A 22,890-nucleotide genomic window follows, 5' to 3' on the forward strand; every position below is an offset into this window, starting at 1 on the left:
TAGTGGTGGTGGTGGTGGTGATGGGGGAGGGGGGAACGTGAAGGTGAGGGGAGGTGGCTGTGTACGATTGTGGTGATGAAGTATGACTGGGTTGTGGTAGTTTTGATGTTGTTGGTGTTGGTGGTGGTGGTTGTGGGGGGAGGAAGAGGGAAGGTATAACAGAATAAGGAGATAAGTTTAGTTCTCTCTCTCTCTCTCTCTCTCTCTCTCTCTCTCTCTCTCTCTCTCTCTCTCTCTCTCTCTCTCTCTGTCTCTCTCTCTGTCTCTCTCTCTGTCTCCCACACACATCACAGCTTCCTTCATCCACTTCATTCCCAAGAGCTCAGCGGGGTCAAGCCTTCGCCGAGACGCCCCTGCACGGCCTGAACCTTTTACGGTGGTCTTACCTAACCAAAACCAGCCAGCCGCCTCCGTTCCTTCCCTCAGGCCGCGGAAGGGAGAGGCGAGGCACGAGTTTGTCATAGTTCACCCTCTCTGTTGGCTTATGCATACGGTCTTGTGGGTGGTGAGAGGCGTTGGATATGAGTGGAGATGGGTGTTGTGGATGGAGGTTTTTTATGGGGGGAAGGAAGGGAAATGGTGTGTGTGTGTGTGTGTGTGTGTGTGTGTGTGTGTGTGTTTACTGGTTACCGCGTGCACAGACAAACAGAGAAACAGACAGACACGAACCCTTTCTTTAGGTTTCTGATAGGGCTGTGTGTCTTTGTATGTGTTAGGATTCATTAGTTACTGAGAGCACAAAGACAGACAGAGACAGACACAAACACATTTAACACTCTCCCACCTCTCCTCAAAGCAACACACACATTCCAACACCTCTCTCTCTCTCTCTTCTCTCTTCTCTCTTCTCTCTCTCTTCTCTCTCTCTCTTCTCTCTTCTCTCTTCTCTCTCTCTTCTCTCTCTCTCTGCATATCTGACTTTCTGCCTCTAAAAAAAAAAATCCTCATGTCGCCTGTTCTTTTGAAACTAGTGATCACATGACTGATTGCGAGGCATCACACGACCTCGCTGCACAAAACTCTCTACCCCTTTACATACCGTCATCCTTCACTGCCAGTATCATCACCCTTTCATTCTTTCCTGGTGAAGTGTGGGGCAGCTTTCCTTCGCTCGTCTGTTTCCTCCTCCCCGTACAGCGGACACAGGCAACGCTATCTGATTATAGTGTGAGAGGCTGACTTTGTGCTCGGTTCATGAAGCGCATTGCAGAGGTGGGTAAAGACATAAAAAACGACTTAATCACGTGTACTTGTATAATTTTGGTGACGATTATTTTTCTTTTTCTGACTCAAGTGTTGGGAGAGAGTAGAGGAAGGAAGAAGAAGAGGAGGAGGAAGAGAAAAGGAACAAGAAAGAAAAAGATACCGCAATCAGGACACTTCTCCCTCCGAAATTGACCTCTCTTTCGGCCACCTCTGGATTATTTTTAGAAGCAGCGAGTAGCGGGCTTTTTTCATTATTCTTTCCTTTTTTTGTGCCCTTGAGCTGTCTCCTTTGTTGTAAAAAAAAATTTGGGTGACGATTTTTTTTTTTCTGAGAGTAGAGGAAGGAAAAAGAAGGAGGAAGACAAAAAGGAACAAGAAAGAAAACAAAAGAGAAGTATCAAGGCGCCTCTCTCACCAAACCCGACCACACGCGGCCCATTTCTCGACCAGCCTGCATGAAAGTTTGGAAAGTTTCGTTTAGCCGGCGCAACATCTGTGGTCATATGCCGGAGAGAGACAGGAGGGGAAGGAATTATAGGAGAGCCTGCATGATGGGATAAACATAAGGGTGGAGCTTTAGTGTAGTTTGTCTTCGCCAGGTTTAGTCAGCCACGCATAGCCTTAATTATCGAGCAGCCAGCAGGGGAGAACATACAACTCGGTCTCGCTGCCAGGGAGAACATACGTCTACTACATAGGAGCCGCTGCGAGGGAGAATATAAGGTTGGCATTCTCAAACGCTTCCGCCCTCACATCAACTATTTCCAAAGGCCGAAAAGGAGATCAGTCGGGTTCTAATGAGTGTTTCTTTTGGTTCATGGTACAGAAGAAGGGTCACACTACCACCAGGGTCATTAAACTATACCTGGAAATCCCCAAAACTCCTACGAAAGCCTTGTCAAATATGTGTGCTTGGGAGATAAAATGTTTGATAATGTGGCCCTTAGACTACTCGGGGCTGCTGCCAGGGAGAATAAACGACTGCTGTGATCCTGTGGCCTCGCCGGAGCGGTTAAGAACAGCAACAAGAATGATAAGAACAAAGCGAACTCGAAAAAATGAAAAATAAACAAGAACAAGAAGAAAAACAAAAACAAAAGAACAAGAAAACTAAAACAATAACAAGAAAAACACGAGGAAAAAGAAAAAAAGAAACGGATGGCAAGCGGAAAAAATTGAGCACGAGCAAATTCAATGAAGAAACCGGAAAATAGGAAGACTGAAAAGATATAAAAGAGAAAGAGATAAGAGAATGGGAGGAGGAGGAGAAAGAGGAGGAGGAGGAGGACGACGACAGGAGGAAAAATAGGAGCATTGCAGGGCTGTTGAGGAGTCGATTAAAGCGGGATTGGATTAGAGCGAGAGAGAGAGAGAGAGAGAGAGAGAGAGAGAGAGAGAGAGAGAGAATTAGCATAACGCCTCCTTACCTTCGTCATCAACGCACCTCAACGCACCTGTCCAACTACGGCAATATTAATAACAGTAACACCTCCGTCAGGTAAACACACACACACACACACACACACACACACACACACACACACACACACACACACACACAAATTTTAAGAAGGAAAGAGATGAAAAGAAAAGGATGAAGAGGAAATATATGCGTATAAAGAAGAACAACAACAACAAAGGATGAAGAGGAAATGTATGCGTATAAACAACAACAACAACTACTGCTCATGTCTGGCACATGTTTAAGAAATGCAAATAAATATAAAAAATAAGCAGAGAAAAAAAAACTAGAACGACAAGGAAAGATGAGTAATGATTGCATGAATAAATTACGCCAGAAAAAAAGAAAAAAAAAACCTCCAAAAACGAACACACACACACACACACACACACACACACACACACACACACACACACACACACAAAGTTCATTATGAGTGACCTAATTCCAAACACTCCGAGACACAAAGAAGGTTAATTAGGACAAAACAAACACGTATTTATTCCACGGATAAAAAAAATACACGGACAAATATTGAGCCGCGCCACAAAGCAGGAATAAAAAAAATAGAATAAATAATACGAGAAAAGAGAAAAAAAAAACATGTTAATACAGAGGAAAATAAAATAAAAACACGAAGACTCAAAAGAACGAAAACAAGAACAAGATGATGAACAAGAACAAGAAAAATAACAAAAATAACATCCTGCAACAGATCGACATTACAACGAAAAAAAAATCATACGAAAAAAAAAAAAACCCATGACAATTATATATAGTAAAGAAAACTAGAAACACACACACACACACACACACACACACACACACACACACACACACACACACACACAAATCAGGCAAATCAATTATCCGCTCCCATATCAAAAAAAAGATAATGGACGTGACGAGGAGAAAGAAAAAAAGGCTTGCTGGATGTTGAGTGAAGGAAGGAAAGGAAGGAAGGATGGAGGGAGGGAAGGAGGGGAGGGAGGGAAAGGGGGGGTAGGGGCGAGGGAGGAGTCAGTCAATCTATCTAAGTGTATTCTCACGTATGAATTTTTCTCTGCTATCGGAAGAAGAAAATTGAATTAGATCCTCGTCAAACGGAAATTAATCAGACCGGGAGATGAAAATACGATAGGAGGAGGAGGAGGAGGAAGAAGCCCAGGAGGAGGAACTGGAGTAGGAAGTGGAGGAAGAAGTAAGAGAAGAAAAAAAAATATACATGACACTGATTATGATGATGACTACGAAATGAGAAAAAAGAAAAGTATGACGATGAAGGAGAGAAAGAGAAGGATTACTAAAGAAAAACAATGGTGATGAAGAAGACGTTGGGGACATAAGCAATGGAAGAAGAAGAAAAAAGAAAAATATATATAACTCAAGACAGAGGAGCAAGAGAATTGAAAAAAATGAAAAAGAACAGGAGGAGGAAGAAGAAAAAAAGAAGAAAAAAGAAAAAGAAGAGGAAGAAGGAGAGGAAGAAGAACAGAAAGAAAAAGACGAAGAAGAAAAGAAGAAGATAAAGAGGCTCACAGTGATGGCTGGGCAGCATTGTTTCCTGGTAAAAGTGAGAATGGTGGCGCAGTGAATCGTGCGTGTGTGTGTGTGTGTGTGTGTGTGTGTGTGTGTGTGTGTGTGTGAGGGGAGGGAATTGAGTTGAGGATAAATTGTATACAAGAGAAGAATGAGAATTTTAAAAGATGATGAGGGAGAAAATGGAGGATGAAAGAAAATGGGAAATGGGAAAGATGAAATACGGGGAGAACAGAAGTGAGGAGGAAGGGAGATAGAAAGATAAATAGGAAGGAAGGAGTAAAGAGAGAAGGATATGGAAGGGAAACATATATAGGATGAAATACGGGGAGAACAGAAGTGAGGAGGAGGGAAGATGGAAAGATAGACAGGAAGGAAGGAGTAAAGAGAGAAGGATACGGAAGGGAAACATATATATAGGAAGACATAGCAAGCAAAATAAGAGAACATAAAAACACTTCTTGAGCGAATAAATTAATGAACGAGGAAAAAGAAACGAGATAAGGAAATATTAAAAGACGAAATAAGGAAAAATAAAGATAAGAAAAAACAGTAAGACAAAGAATAAAGAACAGAGAGAAGAAAACAAGAATTGAAAGAGATAAGGGAGGAAAGAACGGAAGGAAAGGTAAACAGGAGGAAATAAAAACTTGTGAATGAGGCGAAAGAAAAAGAAAATGAAGAGAAGATTGAAAATAAAGGAGAAAGAGAGGGGGAGAGAGAAGTGGAGAAAGAAGATGATAACAGAACATGAAGGAGAGATAAAAGAAAGACAAAAATAGATAATGAGAGAGAGAGAGAGAGAGAGAGAGAGAGAGAGAGAGAGAGAGAGAGAGAGAGCACAGCAAACATCTCAACTTTAACACCTCCCTACACACACACACACACACACACACACACACACACACACACACACACACACACGTGAATTCCTTTACTGGATTGATCTTATTATCTCTCCTCTTTTCTCCTCCTCCTCCTCCTCCTCCTCTTATTCGATGGCTTCGGCGAATGAGTATTGGTGAATATAGTTTTTTTTCTTTTTTTCTTTTTTTTCATCATGTCTAATACTCTCTCTCTCTCTCTCTCTCTCTCTCTCTCTCTCTCTCTCTCTCTCTCTCTCCGCCCCCTTTGTGCTGCCTATTCCCGTTTTCTTTTTCATAACTCCCGTGAAGTGGAGGGGAAACTATTCTTTATGTGTGCGTGAGGGTAACGTTGCTCTAATTATATCTCTTATTTTGGGGTCTTGTTCACGTATTTTTTTTTACTTATGGTTATTACGATGAGTTGTTTTTTTCGCTTTTTTGTGGCTCTTTTCTTCTTTTTCTTTCATTTCCTTCACATATATTTTTCCTTTCCTTTTTTATTCCGTTGATATTTTCTTCGCTTGTTTTTTTATTGTTTTTCAACGGATACGATTTTTTTTCTTTCGCTGTGATTTTCTACTTTTTTTTTGTTTTGTTGTGTTTGTTTTCCTCTATTTTTCTTCCGTTTTCTTCTTGCTCAAAAAATTCGGTGTTTTTTTCATTTGTTTTGTCGTGTTGTTTTTCTCGCTTTCTTTTGTTAGTTTTCTTTTCTTTCTCTCAACAAACTTGGTCTTTTCTTCCTTCGCTACACTTTACTTCTATTTGTTTTGTTGTTTTGTTGTTTTTCTCGCTTTCTTTTGTTAGTTTTATTTTCTTTCTCTCAACAAACTTGGTCTTTTTTTCCCTCGCTACACTTTTCTTCTATTTGTTTTGTTGTTTTGTTCAACTCGCTTTTCTTTCGCTACATTTTTATTTTCTTGCCTCCAACTAATTCGTATTTTTTCCCCTCGCTTTCTTTTACACACACAACTTGTTTACCTGTGTTTGTTTTCCTCGCTTTCTTCTGTTACATTTTTATTTTTATTTTTTTGCTCGATAAATTCAATCTTTCGCTTCTCTTCGCTCTTTTTTTTTTTTCCCTGATTCTTTTATTCCTTCACAATTTCGCGATATTTTTAGTCTTTTTATTAGTTATTTTTATTTTGTCCTTTCCTTTTTTGCTATCATTTTTTCGTTTTCTACAGTTTCGTTCTTCTTCTTCGTTATATTCTATCATCTTTTGTTAGTTATCCTTTCTCCCCCTTTTGCTTTATTCATTTATCTCATCATTTGTTTGCTTGTTTCTCCGTTTATTCATTTACTTATTCATTGAGGCAGGTGTACTCAGACTTACATTGTTATTCCTATTTTCTTCATTTTTTTATTTTTTTTTATTTTTTTTACGTCGCTGCCTATTGCGCCGGTAGGCTTCTTCCCGGTGGGGCCTGACGGTCGGCCCAAGGCTTCTTCCCGGTGGGTCCTGATGGTCGGCCCAGCCCGTTCTGGCGCAGGCAAGTGTTTATAGTGGCGCTATCTTGCAGTGGCTCATGCTGCCCTCCCGGAGCTCATCTTTAATCCTAGAATCTAGAGTCCGGGTTGATATGTGGTCTTCTGGACAGCATGTGGGTAGTTTTAAGCCACTCGGCGGCGGCTGAAAAATCCCTGCTTGGTGGCACCGGGCGGGGATTGAACTCGCGTCCTCCTGAACGCGGGGCCGACTCTCTGTCGACTCAGCCACCGCCTCCCCATTTCTTTTCTTATAATTTATTTTTATTTCTCTTTTTCTGCCCCTTAATTTTCTTACTTGCTCTTTCTCTTTATTTTCATTCCATATTCATACTGCTTCCTCTTTTCTCTCTCCTTTTTAACCACCATCACCACCACCACCATCACTAACAACAACAAACCCCAGTCCCTCTTCCTACTTCTCCTCTTATTCCTCTTTTTATTCATCTTACTTTAATTTCCTCTATCTCTCTCCTTCTTTATCCCCCTTTCTTATCGTCATCCTGCATTCCTCCTCTCTTTTTTCTCCTACTTTTGATTTCTTGTATTTTCTTTTCTTATATTTTCTTTTTTTTCATTCTCTCTACCAGATCAAAAGCAGAAAGGGGGATAGACGAGGGATGTCACTTTATTATCTTCATCCTCTTCTTCCCCTTTGTACATATTTATTTTTCAATGTACATGCAGATACACAACTTTTATTTATTGGTCTGTGCGATGCTCCATTTTTTTTGTTTTGTTTTCGTTAATGGAGTTCCCGCAGGAGGAGGAGGAGGAGAAGGACGTTGGTGTGTGTGTGTGTGTGTGTGTGTGTGTGTGTGTGTGTGTGTGTGTGTGTGTGTGTGTGTGTGTGTGTGTGTGTGTGTGTGTGTGTGTGTGTGTGTGTGTGTGTGCAGGGCTGTGTCGTCCCTGGAGTGTGGCGCCCTCTGTGTGTGTGACGATTAATACATTTTTTAGGTATTTTGATTATGAATTTCTTTTTATCTGGGGGTGATAATAGTGATGTTGGTGGTCAGATGTTGTTGGTCGCGATGGTGGTGTCAATGATGATGGTGGCGGTGGTGGTGGTGTCAATGATGATGGTGGCGGTTGTTAGGACGGTGGCGAAAGTGGTAATAATGACGAAGCAGATCTTTTAGTCCCGTTCGCCGCCTCAAGACAAGGTAAGTAAAATAAACCAGGGTGACACTCGGGCTACGACAATTTACCTTCCTCGGGTTTCCATTTATTGGCGGATGATACAACTAATACAGGAAGGGCACGTGTGGGGTACAGGGAGCCAGAGAGTCCAGCCAGTCAGAAGAAGCCTGACAAACGCCGCCCAGGCTCAGAGGGAGACTTCGCTTGGACAGCCTGTAATAATTCTGTATGTGAATCTATTTATGAAGTATTTTGTTTATTAAAAGACAAACTGACAGACAAGCGGGAAGACGGTGAAGGAAATATTGTTCACTTCCTCTGGCGATAAACACCGCACAGCGTCGATCACACTCGCGTTGAGGCGACACGCAGAACTCAAAAGTCCTTTCACGGGTTCCGGAGAGAAGATTCCTCCGCCGATAAAAGTAACTCAACGCAAAAACTTGTCCTTTCCTTGTTCCTGAAAGTTGATTCTTTTTCTTCCTCCTAAAATGTTCCAAAAATTTAAATACTACATTGTTCCTTTAAAGTTCATTCCTTTTTTTTCGTAAAACTTTAGATGCTTTATTTTGTTCCTAAAACTTGAATACTTTTTTTTTTTAGTTCCTATAACTTAAAAAAAACTTTTTTGTCACCTTTTTTTTCTTCCTAAAACTTAATTCCTTTCTATGCTCTTTTTTTTTCTTTTTTTCTGAACTTTAATTTCTTTCTTTGTTCCTTAAACGTATATCCTACATTGTTCCTTAAACTTAATCCTTTTCTGTCCCTTAAACTTAAATCCTTTTTTCGTTCCTTTAACTTAAATCCTTCCTTTGTTCCTTTAACTTAAATCCTTTTTTCGTTCCTTTAACTTAAATCCTTCCTTTGTTCCTTTAACTTAAATCCTTCCTTTGTTCCTTTAACTTAAATCCTTCCTTTGTTCCTTTAACTTAAATCCTTCCTTTGTTCCTTTAACTTAAATCCTTCCTTTGTTCCTTTAACTTAAATCCTTTTTTCGTTCCTTTAACTTAAATCCTTTTTTCGTTCCTTTAACTTAAATCCTTCCTTTGTTCCTTTAACTTAAATCCTTCCTTTGTTCCTTTAACTTAAATCCTTCCTTTGTTCCTTTAACTTAAATCCTTTGTTCCTTTAACTTAAATCCTTCCTTTGTTCCTTAACTTAAATCCTTCCTTTTCTGTCCCTTAAACTTAAATCCTTTTTTCGTTCCTTTAACTTAAATCCTTCCTTTGTTCCTTTAACTTAAATCCTTCCTTTGTTCCTTTAACTTAAATCCTTTTTTCGTTCCTTTAACTTAAATCCTTCCTTTGTTCCTTTAACTTAAATCCTTTTTTCGTTCCTTTAACTTAAATCCTTCCTTTGTTCCTTTAACTTAAATCCTTTTTTCGTTCCTTTAACTTAAATCCTTTTTTCGTTCCTTTAACTTAAATCCTTTTTTCGTTCCTTTAACTTAAATCCTTTTTTCGTTCCTTTAACTTAAATCCTTTTTTCGTTCCTTTAACTTAAATCCTTTTTTCGTTCCTTTAACTTAAATCCTTTTTTCGTTCCTTTAACTTAAATCCTTCCTTTGTTCCTTTAACTTAAATCCTTTTTTCGTTCCTTTAACTTAAATCCTTCCTTTGTTCCTTTAACTTAAATCCTTTTTTGTTCCTTAAACTTAAATCCTTTTTTCGTTCCTTTAACTTAAATCCTTCCTTTGTTTCTTTAACTTAAATCCTTTTTTCGTTCCTTTAACTTAAATCCTTTTTTGTTCCTTAAACTTAAATCCTTTTTTCTTCCCTTTAACTTAAATCCTTCCTTTGTTTCTTTAACTTAACTTCTTTTTTCGTTCCTTTAACTTAAATCCTTTTTTCGTTCCTTTAACTTAAATCCTTCCTTTGTTCCTTTAACTTAAATCCTTTTTTCGTTCCTTTAACTTAAATCCTTTCTTTGTTCCTTTAACTTAAATCCTTCCTTTGTTCCTTTAACTTAAATTCTTTTTTCGTTCCTTTAACTTAAATCCTTCCTTTGTTCCTTTAACTTAAATCCTTCCTTTGTTCCTTTAACTTAAATCCTTCCTTTGTTCCTTTAACTTAAATCCTTTTTTCGTTCCTTTAACTTAAATCCTTCCTTTGTTCCTTTAACTTAAATCCTTTCGTTCCTTTAACTTAAATCCTTTTTTCGTTCCTTTAACTTAAATCCTTCCTTTGTTCCTTTAACTTAAATCCTTTCGTTCCTTTAACTTAAATCCTTTCTTTGTTCCTTAAACTGAAATCCTTTTTCTGTTCCTCAAACTAAAATCCTTTCTTTTGATAGCATCGATTCCTCTGTCCATAAAGTAATACGCCGCCCTGTTCTCTCGGTATCCTTCTATTATCCTCCATCGCTGTTTTCCTGCGTACGTAACTAACGGTCACTTCATCGCGTGGTGCGCTAACACACACACACACGCTTCATCCCTGGCGCTGTTTTGCACCGGCCGTGACCTGCGCGGCGACAGTCGTGGGTCACCTCCGCCTCGCCACTAGGCGGTGTCCTGCGCCTGCCACTCCGCCAGCAGCGCCCTCACGGCCTCGTAGCAGTCAAGGACGCGCTGCTTGGCGCCCCTGATCTGCATTTTCCTTTTGGCGGGGATCGTGAAGACCAGGACGCCGTACTGGAGGCCCAGGTGCTCCAGGAAGCTCCCGTTAGGCCCCTCCAGGCGCTCCCTGAACCTGGGGTTCACGTGCAGGCAGCGGCGCACCACTGAGGCTGCCTCGTCTGCCTCCAGTGGCGCCTCCTGTACGGGCGGGGGCGTGCAGGGCTTCTCCTCTGAGGCAGGAGTCTCTCTTCCCTGGTCCTGGGAAGATGGACCAAAGACTCCTGCCTCGTGAGGAAGGGACGCCCCTCCCTCCTCATTGGGAGGGGTGTCAAGCCCTGGGGGCTCCTGAGCCTGGGCGGCCTGCGATGGCCCCTTCGTGACCACTGGGCTAGGCGTAGCCTCCTTCTGGCCTCGCCCAGTGGCCTGGGCAGCAGGGTCACAGGCCGCGTCTCCCGTCCTGCTGACTGGCGGGGGTTGGCACTCTCGGGCCGTTGTGGCCACTGGGGAGTCCATGTTGTGGCACTCCCGGGCCATGTCGGCCACTGGGGAGGCCATGTCGTGGCACTCCCGGGCCGTTGTGGCCACTGGGGAGTCCATGTTGTGGCACTCCCGGGCCATGTCGGCCACTGGGGAGTCCATGTCGTGGCACTCCCGGGCCATTTCGGCCACTGGGGAGGCCATGTCGTGGCTCTCCCGGGCCATGTCGGCCACTGCGGAGGCTATATCGTGGCACTCCCGGGCCATTGTGGCCACTGGGGAGGCCATGTTGTGGCACTCCCGGGCCATGTCGCCCACTAGGGAGGCCACGTCGTGGCTCACCTGGACCTCGGCGGCCACTGGGGAAGACGTGTCGTGGCTCGCCTGGCCCCCGGCGGCCACGGGGCAGGGCAGGACGTGGTTCGCCTCAGGTACGGGACCGGACGAGGCAGCCTTAGGGCGCCCAGCGACCCGCCGCTTGTAGCGCCTCTTACTGAGGACACTGACAACCGAGGGCCGGGCCGGCTTTCCTGGGCAGCCTTTGGGCCTATCCGTCCTGGGCTGAACCTCACCGCGTGGCGCCTCACCAGGGGGCATGACTTCCCTGGCGGCCTCAGCGGCCTGCTGCTGCTGCTGGGGGCGCCGGGCGAGTCTCAGCAGCAGGCAGCCGCACACAGCCAGAAGGGCGGCCAGCACGGTGACGGAGGCGGCGCAGGCCGCTGCCAGCAGGAGGTTTGCCCGGAAGGCCAGGTGCTCCTGCTGGGCCTGCTCCACCTCCCTCTCCAGGCAGAACAGATAGCTGTCAGCGCCGTACAGCCGCTGCAGCGTCTCCGTCCAGCCTCCACCTAGGGGGACGCCGCACTCCAGGAGGGGGTCCCGCGGGGGTGCCAGCCAGCCAGCGGCGGCCAGACGCTCCCGCAGGCGGCCCACGAGGGTGGTGTGGGGGCCGCCGTCCCGCCACTCCTGCACTGCCTGCTGCAGCCTCCAGGAGTGCAGCAGGAGGCTCCACATGTCTGGCAGGCACAGCAAGGTGCACAGCGCCAGGCACAGCACCTCGAGAACTTTCAGCATGCCAAGAGTTTTCATTGTGCTGTGAAATACTTAACTTTGGCGCGGAGCGGAAAAGTGGCGAGACGCGTCCTGACGCAGACTGGGGTGTGTCCCGCGGCGGCTGAGAAACACAAGGGACTACCCGCTACAGGGGGCGCTGCCCCTGCCGGCTTGTGGCGAGACCGCACGCCTTAAAACAGCCGCTCTCTCTCTCTCTCTCTCTCTCTCTCTCATAACCATTTCAAGCGAGTTTCCAACGCAATAATTAATTTACTGTTTTAAGTCCAATCAATACTTCATTTCATCTCCATATCATTGGCCTCCTTCTCCTCCTCTTCTTCCTCCTCCTCCTCTTCTTCTTCTTCTTCTCTTCTTGCCTTCTTCCTCCTCCTCCTCCATCACCTTGTACCTTTTCCTCCTCTTTCCCTTCTTTTCACTTCTGCTATTTCTATTTCTCTCTTTACTTTGTTTCTACCTCATCGTTATTACATTTACGACTTACTTTTTCTATACATTTGTTTATCTTACTTCCTTTCTTTATTCATTCCTTCCTTACTTACTAACTGCTCCTCCTCCTCCTCCTCCCTCATCATTGTACATCTTTTTCTTCTATTTCCTTCTCCATCTTACTTTCGTTTTTTTTGTACTTCTTTCTTCTTCTCCAACTCTTATTTCTCTCTCTCTCTCTCTCTCTCTCAAGCACACTCTAAATTCATAAAAAGTTGCTATTTCAAACTTTCTCATTAGTTTCTTCAAATCACTAACTCTTGGCAACCATATTTTTTTTTTCAATTTCCTGATTTTCACGCCAGGCAACAAGTGTCATGCTGGATCACTAATCAGACAGACAGACGGAGACAGCAAAGAGGATTAAAGATACGTAGATTATGGAACGTTAAAAATATAATGTCTGGCCTCTGACTGTTTTATCTCTTAACAGGAATTAGGCTTACTCTGCCTGTATTTGTTTTGGGAAGCATTGACGGAATTGTATTCTCTACATATTTCGTGTATTTATTTTTAACAAGGAGAATATACGATCCGTTTAGTCTGGCGTGCTATAATCTTTGTGTGTGTGTGTGTGTGTGTGTGTGTGTGTGTGTGTGTGTGTGTGTGTGTGTGTGTGTGTGTGTGTGTGTGTGTGAATTTTTGTGAGGCTGTTCATACCTGGCTCCGAGGCGCTTTTGTGTGAGATGTTACCTGAAATTTCTAAGTCTGACAGGTGTGTGTCTGTGTGTGTCTGTCTGTGTCTGTGTCTGTGTGTGTGTGTAATTCACCATGCGTGATCACGAGCTGGACCTGCCTCGTCAAGAAGTACCCTCCGGTTTAAAGCAAGGTACATTTCAGTCAGTCTCTGGGTACTGCAGGGCCCTACACGCTCCACACATCCCATCCCTTGCTTAAGAGCTTACAGTAAAGCCCCGTTCACACTTTAGCAAGTTCGCCACAGTGATTCGCCGGTGAAAAACTGGCGAAATGAGTTTTTTGGCGAGCTCGTTCGAGACACCTACCACACCGCACGAGCTCGACGAATGTGGTCAGCGAGTCTGTTTGACATTAGCAACTTGTCCGACGACTATAGCGAAAATCCGATCCGCCGTAGCCGCCGACTACTCCCGTCAAAGTGTAAACGGGTTAACCACTCGTCAGCGGAAATTCCAGGCCTGAGCGGGGCTTGAATCTTCGTATGTGTGTGTGTGTGTGTGTGTGTGTGTGTGTGTGTGTGTGTGTGTGTGTGTCAGACAGACACAGAGAGGCGGATCGAGATTAAAGATACAGCACGTCGGTAAACAGAAGTATCGGATGCGTGCGGCTCAAGGGACATTAACGAAGCTACCTCGTGTCCCTCCCTCGCCGCCACCCCCACTGTCCCCCCGGCGGCCCCTTCACGACGCTGGGGAGGGAGGGGCTCGTTGGCGCCCGGCTTGCGAGGGGACGAACCCAAAGAAACAAAACGTAGTTTTGGGGATGGTTTAAGAGAGAGGGTCTGAGAAAAAACGACGTCAGTAAGTAAGGGCAGTGTTTGTGGACAGGGCGAAGCAAGTATTGGGATGTTTTAAGAGAGGGGGACTGAGAAAAACGACCTCAGAACGCAGGAGCAATGTGTCTTGGCAAAAGGAAAAAAGTAATGTACTAGCCCTGAAGGAGACTCTGAAGGAGGGCAGCAGGACAGACAGAGACAGACAGACATGTTATCGGTCTTATGACATCAACTTTGACTATAGTGCACGGTGATGCATAAAAAAAAGTATATAAGAAGTCTGTTTTATCCTCGTTGTTACCAAGTCATAAATACCACACATGTACACTAAGGGGGTATTACACTGGGCAAATTTTCCGTGGATCTTCAGTCAAACCACGATTTCCGCTGGCGTGGTTTTCATATTTCCGTGGTTTTCTGACGTGTCCACGATCTTCCAAAGCTACGGTAGATTTCACTGAAGGACAACGGTATTACTCATCATCTTCATCAGCAGCAACAACAAGAAACAATTGAGAACCACGCTAGCGGAAATCGTGGTTTGACTGAAGATCCACGGAAAATATGCACAGTGTAATAGCCCCTTAAGATCAAAGAAACGATGATATATAAATCTACTTTGAGCTAAAATTGGGAATGGTTATGTAGTGATGGACAAATTAATGTCATCATATTTGATTTAAAAAGGTCGGCATGAATAGATTCTATGATTATTTTGCAACAAACGTGCAGCAAATCGCACTTAGAATGAAGATATTAAAATTCAATCAAAAATGCACTTGAATATTACTTGTGTACATCGCAGTCTGGGAAGATTATAGGATTAATGCAAGTATAAATTTACAATGAGGCGACAATTATATTAGTCACGAGTGCGTGGTTGAAGTGGATGTAAGTTTAGATCCCTCACATCATCCAAGCAAAATGAAGGTTGCAAAATAACGAGATTATAACATTTATTACTTTGAAATTAAATTAATTTGTAATGAGATACCAGCACGCGTTTGAACACAATACCTATATCAAGTTTCGTATGTAATTAGAATTAGATGGAGATTTCGAAATTGTATTATGTGAAAACCTTTATAACTTTAAAATGAGGACTCCAGCAAGCATCTGAAAATCAACGAGGTGAATACTTCGTCAGATGAAAAGATATAGTGGATGGTTCGGAATATGAGATAAACTTTTACAACTTTAAATTACGAAGAACATCAGTAACTCTGCAAGCAGCGTTTGAATAATTTATAAATCGGAACCTTGTGGAACTGTGAAATAAGTTGGAAATATTATCTGATGAAAAGGAACAGATATTTTAAAATGAGAATGTTACAGAATTACCGACAGGTTTCTGAAATTTATGGAAATATCTGATGAAAAGGAACAGGATTTTAAAATGAGAATGTTACAGAATTAGCGACAGGTTTCTGAAATTTATGGAAATATTATCTGATGAAAAGGAACAGGATTTTAAAATGAGAATGTTACAAAATTAGCGACAGGTTTCTGAAAATTATGGAAAAATTACCTGATGAAAAGGAACAGATTTTAAAATGAGAATGTTACAAAATTAGCGACAGGTTTCTGAAAATTATGGAAAAATTATCTGATGAAAAGGAACAAGATTTTAAAATGACAATGTTACAGAATTACCGACATGCTTCTGAAAATTATATGACGTAAGGTGCTTCGCTGTAAGAGTCAAATAAGATGGCGGCAGATGATAAATACACAAAATGAAAGGGACAATTAGATCACCTCCCGAAATTGACCCCTCTTGCGGCCACCTCCTTGGATTCTTCTTACGAGCAGCGAGTAGCGGGCTTTTTTATTATGGTTTCCTTTTTTTGTGCCTTTGAGCTTCCTCCTTTGTTGTAAAATAAAAATATAAAAAAAGAGGACGCGTTAAAAAAAATATACACAAACGCGAACATCGTATAAGATTAAAATTAGGTGGAGCTATCGAACTAATTAACAGCAAACCCTAATCACTTTCCAATGAGGAAGGGCGTAATCGTAGTGAGTTGCCGGCAAGCCTCTGTAAATATATATACGACTAACACTAAGATGGTCGCTTCGATAGTACGTAAAATTAAGACCTCGATAATATATAAAGGTGAAGTACAAGATAAAACAGGTATAGGACGTCTTTCAGTATTGTTCAAGATTGACTTTCCTATAATGATGGAGGAGGAAGAGGAGGAGGAGGAGGAGGAGGAGGATATAAACAATTAAGAAACTGGAAAGCATTACATAATTCCACCTCATTACGACTTATTAAGGAGGAATTAATATTATGAAGACAGTCTGTGTGTGTGTGTGTGTGTGTGTGTGTGTGTGTGTGTGTGTGTGTGTGTGTGTGTGTGTGTGTGTGTGTGTGTCAGAAGACATGGTAACGGCTGGATTGAATAAGGGAATTTGAAACGTTTATAGTTGTTCCAATACTGTAATGTCTGTCTCTCTCTCTCTCTCTCTCTCTCTCTCTCTCTCTCTCTCTCTCTCTCTCTCTCTCTCTCTCTCTCTCTCTCTCAATTTGGTTCGTTACTAACCCTATACGGAAAAGCTGACGGAGGGAAAGAGGGGAAGGAGAGAAAAGGGGAGAGAGGGGAAGGAGGGGAGGGAGAGGGAGGGAAAGAGGGAGGGAAGATGGGGACAAAGGGAGGTAGGAGAGAGCGGAAGGAGGGAGAGGGGTAAGGGAGGGAAAGAGAAGGAAAGAAAAGGGAGGGAGAGAGGGGAAGGAGGGGGAAGAAGGGAGAGAGGAGAGAGTGGAGGGGAAAAACGGGAAGAAAGGGAAAAAGTTAAAGAAAGGGGAAGTTAGGGAGAGAAGAGGAGAGAAAGAGAAGAGAGGGAAGGAGGGGATAGAGGCGGGAAGATGGGAGATGAGAGGGGGATAATGATGGGGAAGGGAGGACGAAAGGGCGAAGAAAGGGGAAGGGAGGGAAAGAGGGTAAGGATGGGGAAGAGAGAAAGAGAAAGGAAGAAGGTAGGAAGGAAGGGAGGTGGAGGGATGATTGGAAGGAAGGAAGGAGAAGGAGGGAAAGAAGGGAAGGATGGGGAAGGGAGGAAGAGAAAGAAAGAAGGAAGGAAGGAAGGAAGGGGAAAGGAAGGGAGGTGGAGGGATGATTGGAAGGAAGGAGAGAAGGAGGGGAAGAGGGGAAGAATGGGGAAGGGAGGAAGAGAAAAGAAGAAGGAAGGAAGGTGAAGGGATGATTGGAAGGAAGGAGAGATGGAGGGAAAGAAGGGAAGGATAGGGAAGGGAGAAAGAGAAAGGGAGAAGGAAGGAAGGAAGGGAGGTGGAGGGATGATTGGAAGGAAGTAAAGACGGAGGGTTTGCATTCCGGAAGGGTAAGGAATTGAGAGAGAGAGAGAGAGAGAGAGAGAGAGAGAGAGAGAGAGAGAGAGAGAGAGAGAGAGAGAGAGAGAGAGAGAGAGAGAGAGAGATTGGTTAGGCTTATTTTTTAGAGAAGCGAGATAAAATTTTGATGCGGTCACTATATTTCTTAAACAACAACAACAACAACAACAACATCTGCCAAGCTGTAAAGACATTTCCTGGAGACATTCTTCTCATATTCCTACAAGACACTACATCTCTCTCTCTCTCTCTCTCTCTCCAATGTCCTCTGTTCCGTTCCTTATCATCCCTGTCGACTTACACACACACACACACACACACACACACACACCGGGGAAATCATACACCTCCCACGCTTTCCCCTGATGTCTTATCGTGTGTGTGTGTGTGTGTGTGTGTGTGTGTGTGTGTGTGTGTGTGTGTGTGTGTGTGTGTGTGTGTTCATTTACCTTCACTTTTCTTTATATTAAATCATCCTTACGCTAATACTTCAAGTTCTTCCTCTCTAAGTCATTTCCTTTCCTTCTACTGCAAGAATATCAGAGAGCCGAACCTATCCCCTACGAGCTGTCTACAATTACCTTTAAAAGTTTGCTGGTTAATGGCTTCCCCCAACGTTTATTTCTTATTTTTTTATTCCCAGATACCAGTAAAATGGTACCCAGCATGTCAAGAGGAGTAATTGGAACTGAAGTGTGGAGTTCAACGAAGAGAAGTTGTTAGAAGCTGCTTTTCGTTTTTGAGTTTTGAAATCACCGATATATTCTAATGATAAAAAAGTTTGGAATATTGAAGTTTCCCTTGTACGAGTCGTCTTCTTTGAATCTAGTTTTTATTTTATTTTTTACTGCAAGGGAAGAATCTCAAGGGCAAAAAAACAAAAAGAAATAAACCGCTAGTCGCTGCTCCGAAAAAAAAGGAAGAAAAATGACTAGCAGGAGGAGGTCAAGTTCGCTTATTACATCAGCAAATTTGTCTTCAGTCTTCACCATTTCATTAGCTAAATTTCTCGAACATATTGAGGATAATGCGCGTGGCCATTCCTTTATTCACTTATTCATGAATATAATATTTTTGCACGGCGAAATAAATTTTTGATGGAATAAAAAAAGTTTGTAATCTTCTTAATTCTTATTTTTCTGCATCACTGGATATTTTCTCCCGTAAAGGGGTCACCTAATTATTCTGCATGCTCGGAGGGATTTATATATTCTGCATGCTCGGAGTGAGTGATTTATATATTCTGCATGCTCGGAGTGAGGGATTTATATATTCTGCATGCTCGGAGTGAGGGATTTATATATTCTGCATGCTCGGAGTGAGGGATTTATATATTCTGCATGCTCGGAGGGATTTATATATTCTGCATGCTCGGAGGGATTTATATATTATGCATGCTCGGAGTGAGGATTTATATATTTGCATGCTCTGAGTTAGGGATTTATATTTAGCATGCTCGGAGTGAGGGATTTATATATTCTGCATGCTCGGAGTGAGGGATTTATATATTTTGCATGCTCGGAGTGAGGGATTTATATATTTTGCATGCTCGGAGTGAGGGATTTATATATTTTGCATGCTCGGAGTGAGGGATTTATATATTTTGCATGCTCGGAGTGAGGGATTTTTATAATTGCATGCTCAGGTGAGGATTTATATATTTTGCATGCTCAGGTGAGGGATTTATATATTTTGCATGCTCGGAGTGAGGGATTTATATATTTTGCATGCTCGGAGTGAGGGATTTATATATTTTGCATGCTCGGAGTGAGGGATTTATATATTTTGCATGCTCGGAGTGAGGGATTTATATATTTTGCATGCTCGGAGTGAGGGATTTATATATTTTGCATGCTCGGAGTGAGGATTTATATATTTTGCATGCTCGGAGTGAGGATTTATATATTTGCATGCTCGGAGTGAGGATTTATATATTTTGCATGCTCGGAGTGAGGGATTTATATTTTGCATGCTCGAGTGAGGATTTATATATTTTGCATGCTCGGAGTGAGGGATTTATATATTTTGCATGCTCAGGTGAGGATTTATATATTTTGCATGCTCGAGGTGAGGATTTATATATTTGCATGCTCGGAGTGAGGATTTATATATTTTGCATGCTCGGAGTGAGGGATTTATATATTTTGCATGCTCAGGTGAGGATTTATATATTTTGCATGCTCGGAGTGAGGATTTATATATTTTGCATGCTCAGGTGAGGGATTTATATATTTTGCATGCTCAGGTGAGGATTTATATATTTTGCATGCTCGGGTGAGGGATTTATATATTTTGCATGCTCGGGTGAGGATTTATATATTTTGCATGCTCAGGTGAGGGATTTATATATTTTGCATGCTCGGAGTGAGGGATTTATATATTTTGCATGCTCGTGAGGGATTTATATATTTGCATGCTCGGAGTGAGGATTTATATATTTTGCATGCTCGGAGTGAGGATTATATATTTTGCATGCTCGGAGTGAGGGATTTATATATTTTGCATGCTCGGAGTGAGGGATTTATATATTTTGCATGCTCGGAGTGAGGGATTTATATATTGTGCATGCTCGGAGTGAGGGATTTATATATTCTGCATGCTCGGAGTGAGGGATTTATATATTCTGCATGCTCGGAGTGAGGGATTTATATATTCTGCATGCTCAGTGAGGGATTTATATAGTTCGCCTGCCCGGAGTGAGGGATTTATATATTTTGCATGCTCGGAGTGAGGATTTATATATTCTGCATGCTCAGGTGAGGATTTATATATTCTGCATGCTCGGAGTGAGGGATTTATATATTCTGCATGCTCAGGTGAGGGATTTATATATTCTGCATGCTCGGAGTGAGGATTTATATATTCTGCATGCTCGGAGTGAGGGATTTATATATTCTGCATGCTCGGAGTGAGGGATTTATATATTCTGCATGCTCAGGTGAGGATTTATATATTCTGCATGCTCAGGTGAGGGATTTATATATTCTGCATGCTCGGAGGAGGGATTTATATATTCTGCATGCTCGAGTGAGGATTTATATATTCTGCATGCTCGGAGTGAGGATTTATATATTCTGCATGCTCGGAGTGAGGATTTATATATTCTGCATGCTCAGGTGAGCGATTTATATATTCTGCATGCTCGAGTGAGCGATTTATATATTCTGCATGCTCGGAGTGAGCGATTTATATATTCTGCATGCTCAGGTGAGCGATTTATATATTCTGCATGCTCGGGTGAGCGATTTATATATTCTGCATGCTCGGAGTGAGCGATTTATATATTCTGCATGCTCGGAGTGAGCGATTTATATATTCTGCATGCTCGGAGTGAGCGATTTATATATTCTGCATGCTCGGAGTGAGCGATTTATATATTCTGCATGCTCAGGTGAGCGATTTATATATTCTGCATGCTCGGAGTGAGCGATTTATATATTCTGCATGCTCAGGTGAGCGATTTATATATTCTGCATGCTCGAGTGAGCGATTTATATATTCTGCATGCTCGGAGTGAGCGATTTATATATTCTGCATGCTCGGGTGAGCGATTTATATATTCTGCATGCTCGGAGTGAGCGATTTATATATTCTGCATGCTCGGAGTGAGCGATTTATATATTCTGCATGCTCGGAGTGAGCGATTTATATATTCTGCATGCTCGGAGTGAGCGATTTATATATTCTGCATGCTCGGGTGAGCGATTTATATATTCTGCATGCTCAGGTGAGCGATTTATATATTCTGCATGCTCAGGTGAGCGATTTATATATTCTGCATGCTCGGAGTGAGCGATTTATATATTCTGCATGCTCGGAGTGAGCGATTTATATATTCTGCATGCTCGGAGTGAGCGATTTATATATTCTGCATGCTCGGAGTGAGCGATTTATATATTCTGCATGCTCGGAGTGAGCGATTTATATATTCTGCATGCTCGGAGTGAGCGATTTATATATTCTGCATGCTCGAGTGAGCGATTTATATATTCTGCATGCTCAGGTGAGCGATTTATATATTCTGCATGCTCGGAGTGAGCGATTTATATATTCTGCATGCTCGAGTGAGCGATTTATTTATTCTGCATGCTCGGAGTGAGCTATTTATATATTCTGCATGCTCGGAGTGAGGGATTTATATATTCTGCATGCTCGGGTGAGGGATTTATATATTCTGCATGCTCGGAGTGAGGGATTTATATATTCTGCATGCTCGGAGTGAGGGATTTATATATTCTGCATGCTCGGAGTGAGGGATTTATATATTCTGCATGCTCGGAGTGAGGGATTTATATATTCTGCATGCTCGGAGTGAGGGATTTATATATTCTGCATGCTCGGAGTGAGGGATTTATATATTCTGCATGCTCGGAGGGATTTATATATTCTGCATGCTCAGGTGAGGATTTATATATTCTGCATGCTCGGGTGAGGGATTTATATATTCTGCATGCTCGGAGTGAGGATTTATATATTCTGCATGCTCGGAGTGAGGGATTTATATATTCTGCATGCTCAGGTGAGGGATTTATATATTCTGCATGCTCAGGTGAGGGATTTATATATTCTGCATGCTCAGGTGAGGATTTATATATTCTGCATGCTCGGAGTGAGGGATTTATATATTCTGCATGCTCGGAGTGAGGGATTTATATATTCTGCATGCTCGGTGTGAGGGATTTATATATTCTGCATGCTCGGAGTGAGGGATTTATATATTCTGCATGCTCGGAGTGAGGGATTTATATATTCTGCATGCTCGGAGTGAGGATTTATATATTCTGCATGCTCAGGTGAGGGATTTATATATTCTGCATGCTCGAGTGAGGGATTTATATATTCTGCATGCTCGGGTGAGGGATTTATATATTCTGCATGCTCAGGTGAGGATTTATATATTCTGCATGCTCGGAGTGAGGGATTTATATATTCTGCATGCTCGGAGTGAGGGATTTATATATTCTGCATGCTCTGAGTGAGGGATTTATATATTCTGCATGCTCAGAGAGAGGGATTTAAATATTCTGCATGCTCGGAGTGAGGGATTTATATATTCTGCATGCTCGAGTGAGGATTTATATATTCTGCATGCTCAGGTGAGGGATTTATATATTCTGCATGCTCAGGTGAGGGATTTATATATTCTGCATGCTCGGAGTGAGGGATTTATATTCTGCATGCTCGGGTGAGGGATTTATATATTCTGCATGCTCAGGTGAGGGATTTATATATTCTGCATGCTCGGAGTGAGGGATTTATATATTCTGCATGCTCGGAGTGAGGGATTTATATATTCTGCATGCTCGGAGTGAGGGATTTATATATTCTGCATGCTCAGTGAGGGATTTATATATTCTGCATGCTCGGAGTGAGGGATTTATATTCTGCATGCTCGAGTGAGGGATTTATATATTCTGCATGCTCAGTGAGGGATTTATATATTCTGCATGCTCGGAGTGAGGGATTTATATATTCTGCATGCTCAGGTGAGGGATTTATATATTCTGCATGCTCTGAGTTATTGATTTATATATTCTGCATGCTCGGAGTGAGGGATTTATATATTCTGCATGCTCGGAGTGAGGGATTTATATATTCTGCATGCTCGAGGTGAGGATTTATATATTCTGCATGCTCGGAGTGAGGGATTTATATATTCTGCATGCTCAGGTGAGGATTTATATATTCTGCATGCTCAGGTGAGGGATTTATATATTCTGCATGCTCGGAGTGAGGATTTATATATTCTGCATGCTCAGGTGAGGGATTTAT

General features: G+C 42.4%; 2 protein-coding genes across 4 annotated transcripts in view; both read right to left on the minus strand.

Moving 5' to 3' along the window:
- The window catches only part of LOC126986591 (dipeptidase 1-like), a 337,773-nt gene that overhangs the window by 273,938 nt on the left and 40,945 nt on the right, over nt 1-22,890 (minus strand). The gene's annotated exons all lie outside the window — the stretch shown is intronic.
- On the minus strand, nt 10,254-11,848 carry LOC126986594 (uncharacterized). Its single transcript, XM_050842856.1, has 2 exons — nt 10,557-11,848; nt 10,254-10,498 (listed from the first exon to the last, which is right to left on the minus strand). The coding sequence occupies exons 1-2, from the start codon at nt 11,816-11,818 to the stop codon at nt 10,396-10,398; spliced, it is 1,365 nt and encodes a 454-aa protein (XP_050698813.1). The 5' UTR covers nt 11,819-11,848; the 3' UTR covers nt 10,254-10,395.

This window comes from Eriocheir sinensis, chromosome 62, assembly GCF_024679095.1.
Source record: "Eriocheir sinensis breed Jianghai 21 chromosome 62, ASM2467909v1, whole genome shotgun sequence".
NCBI lineage: Eukaryota > Metazoa > Arthropoda > Malacostraca > Decapoda > Varunidae > Eriocheir > Eriocheir sinensis.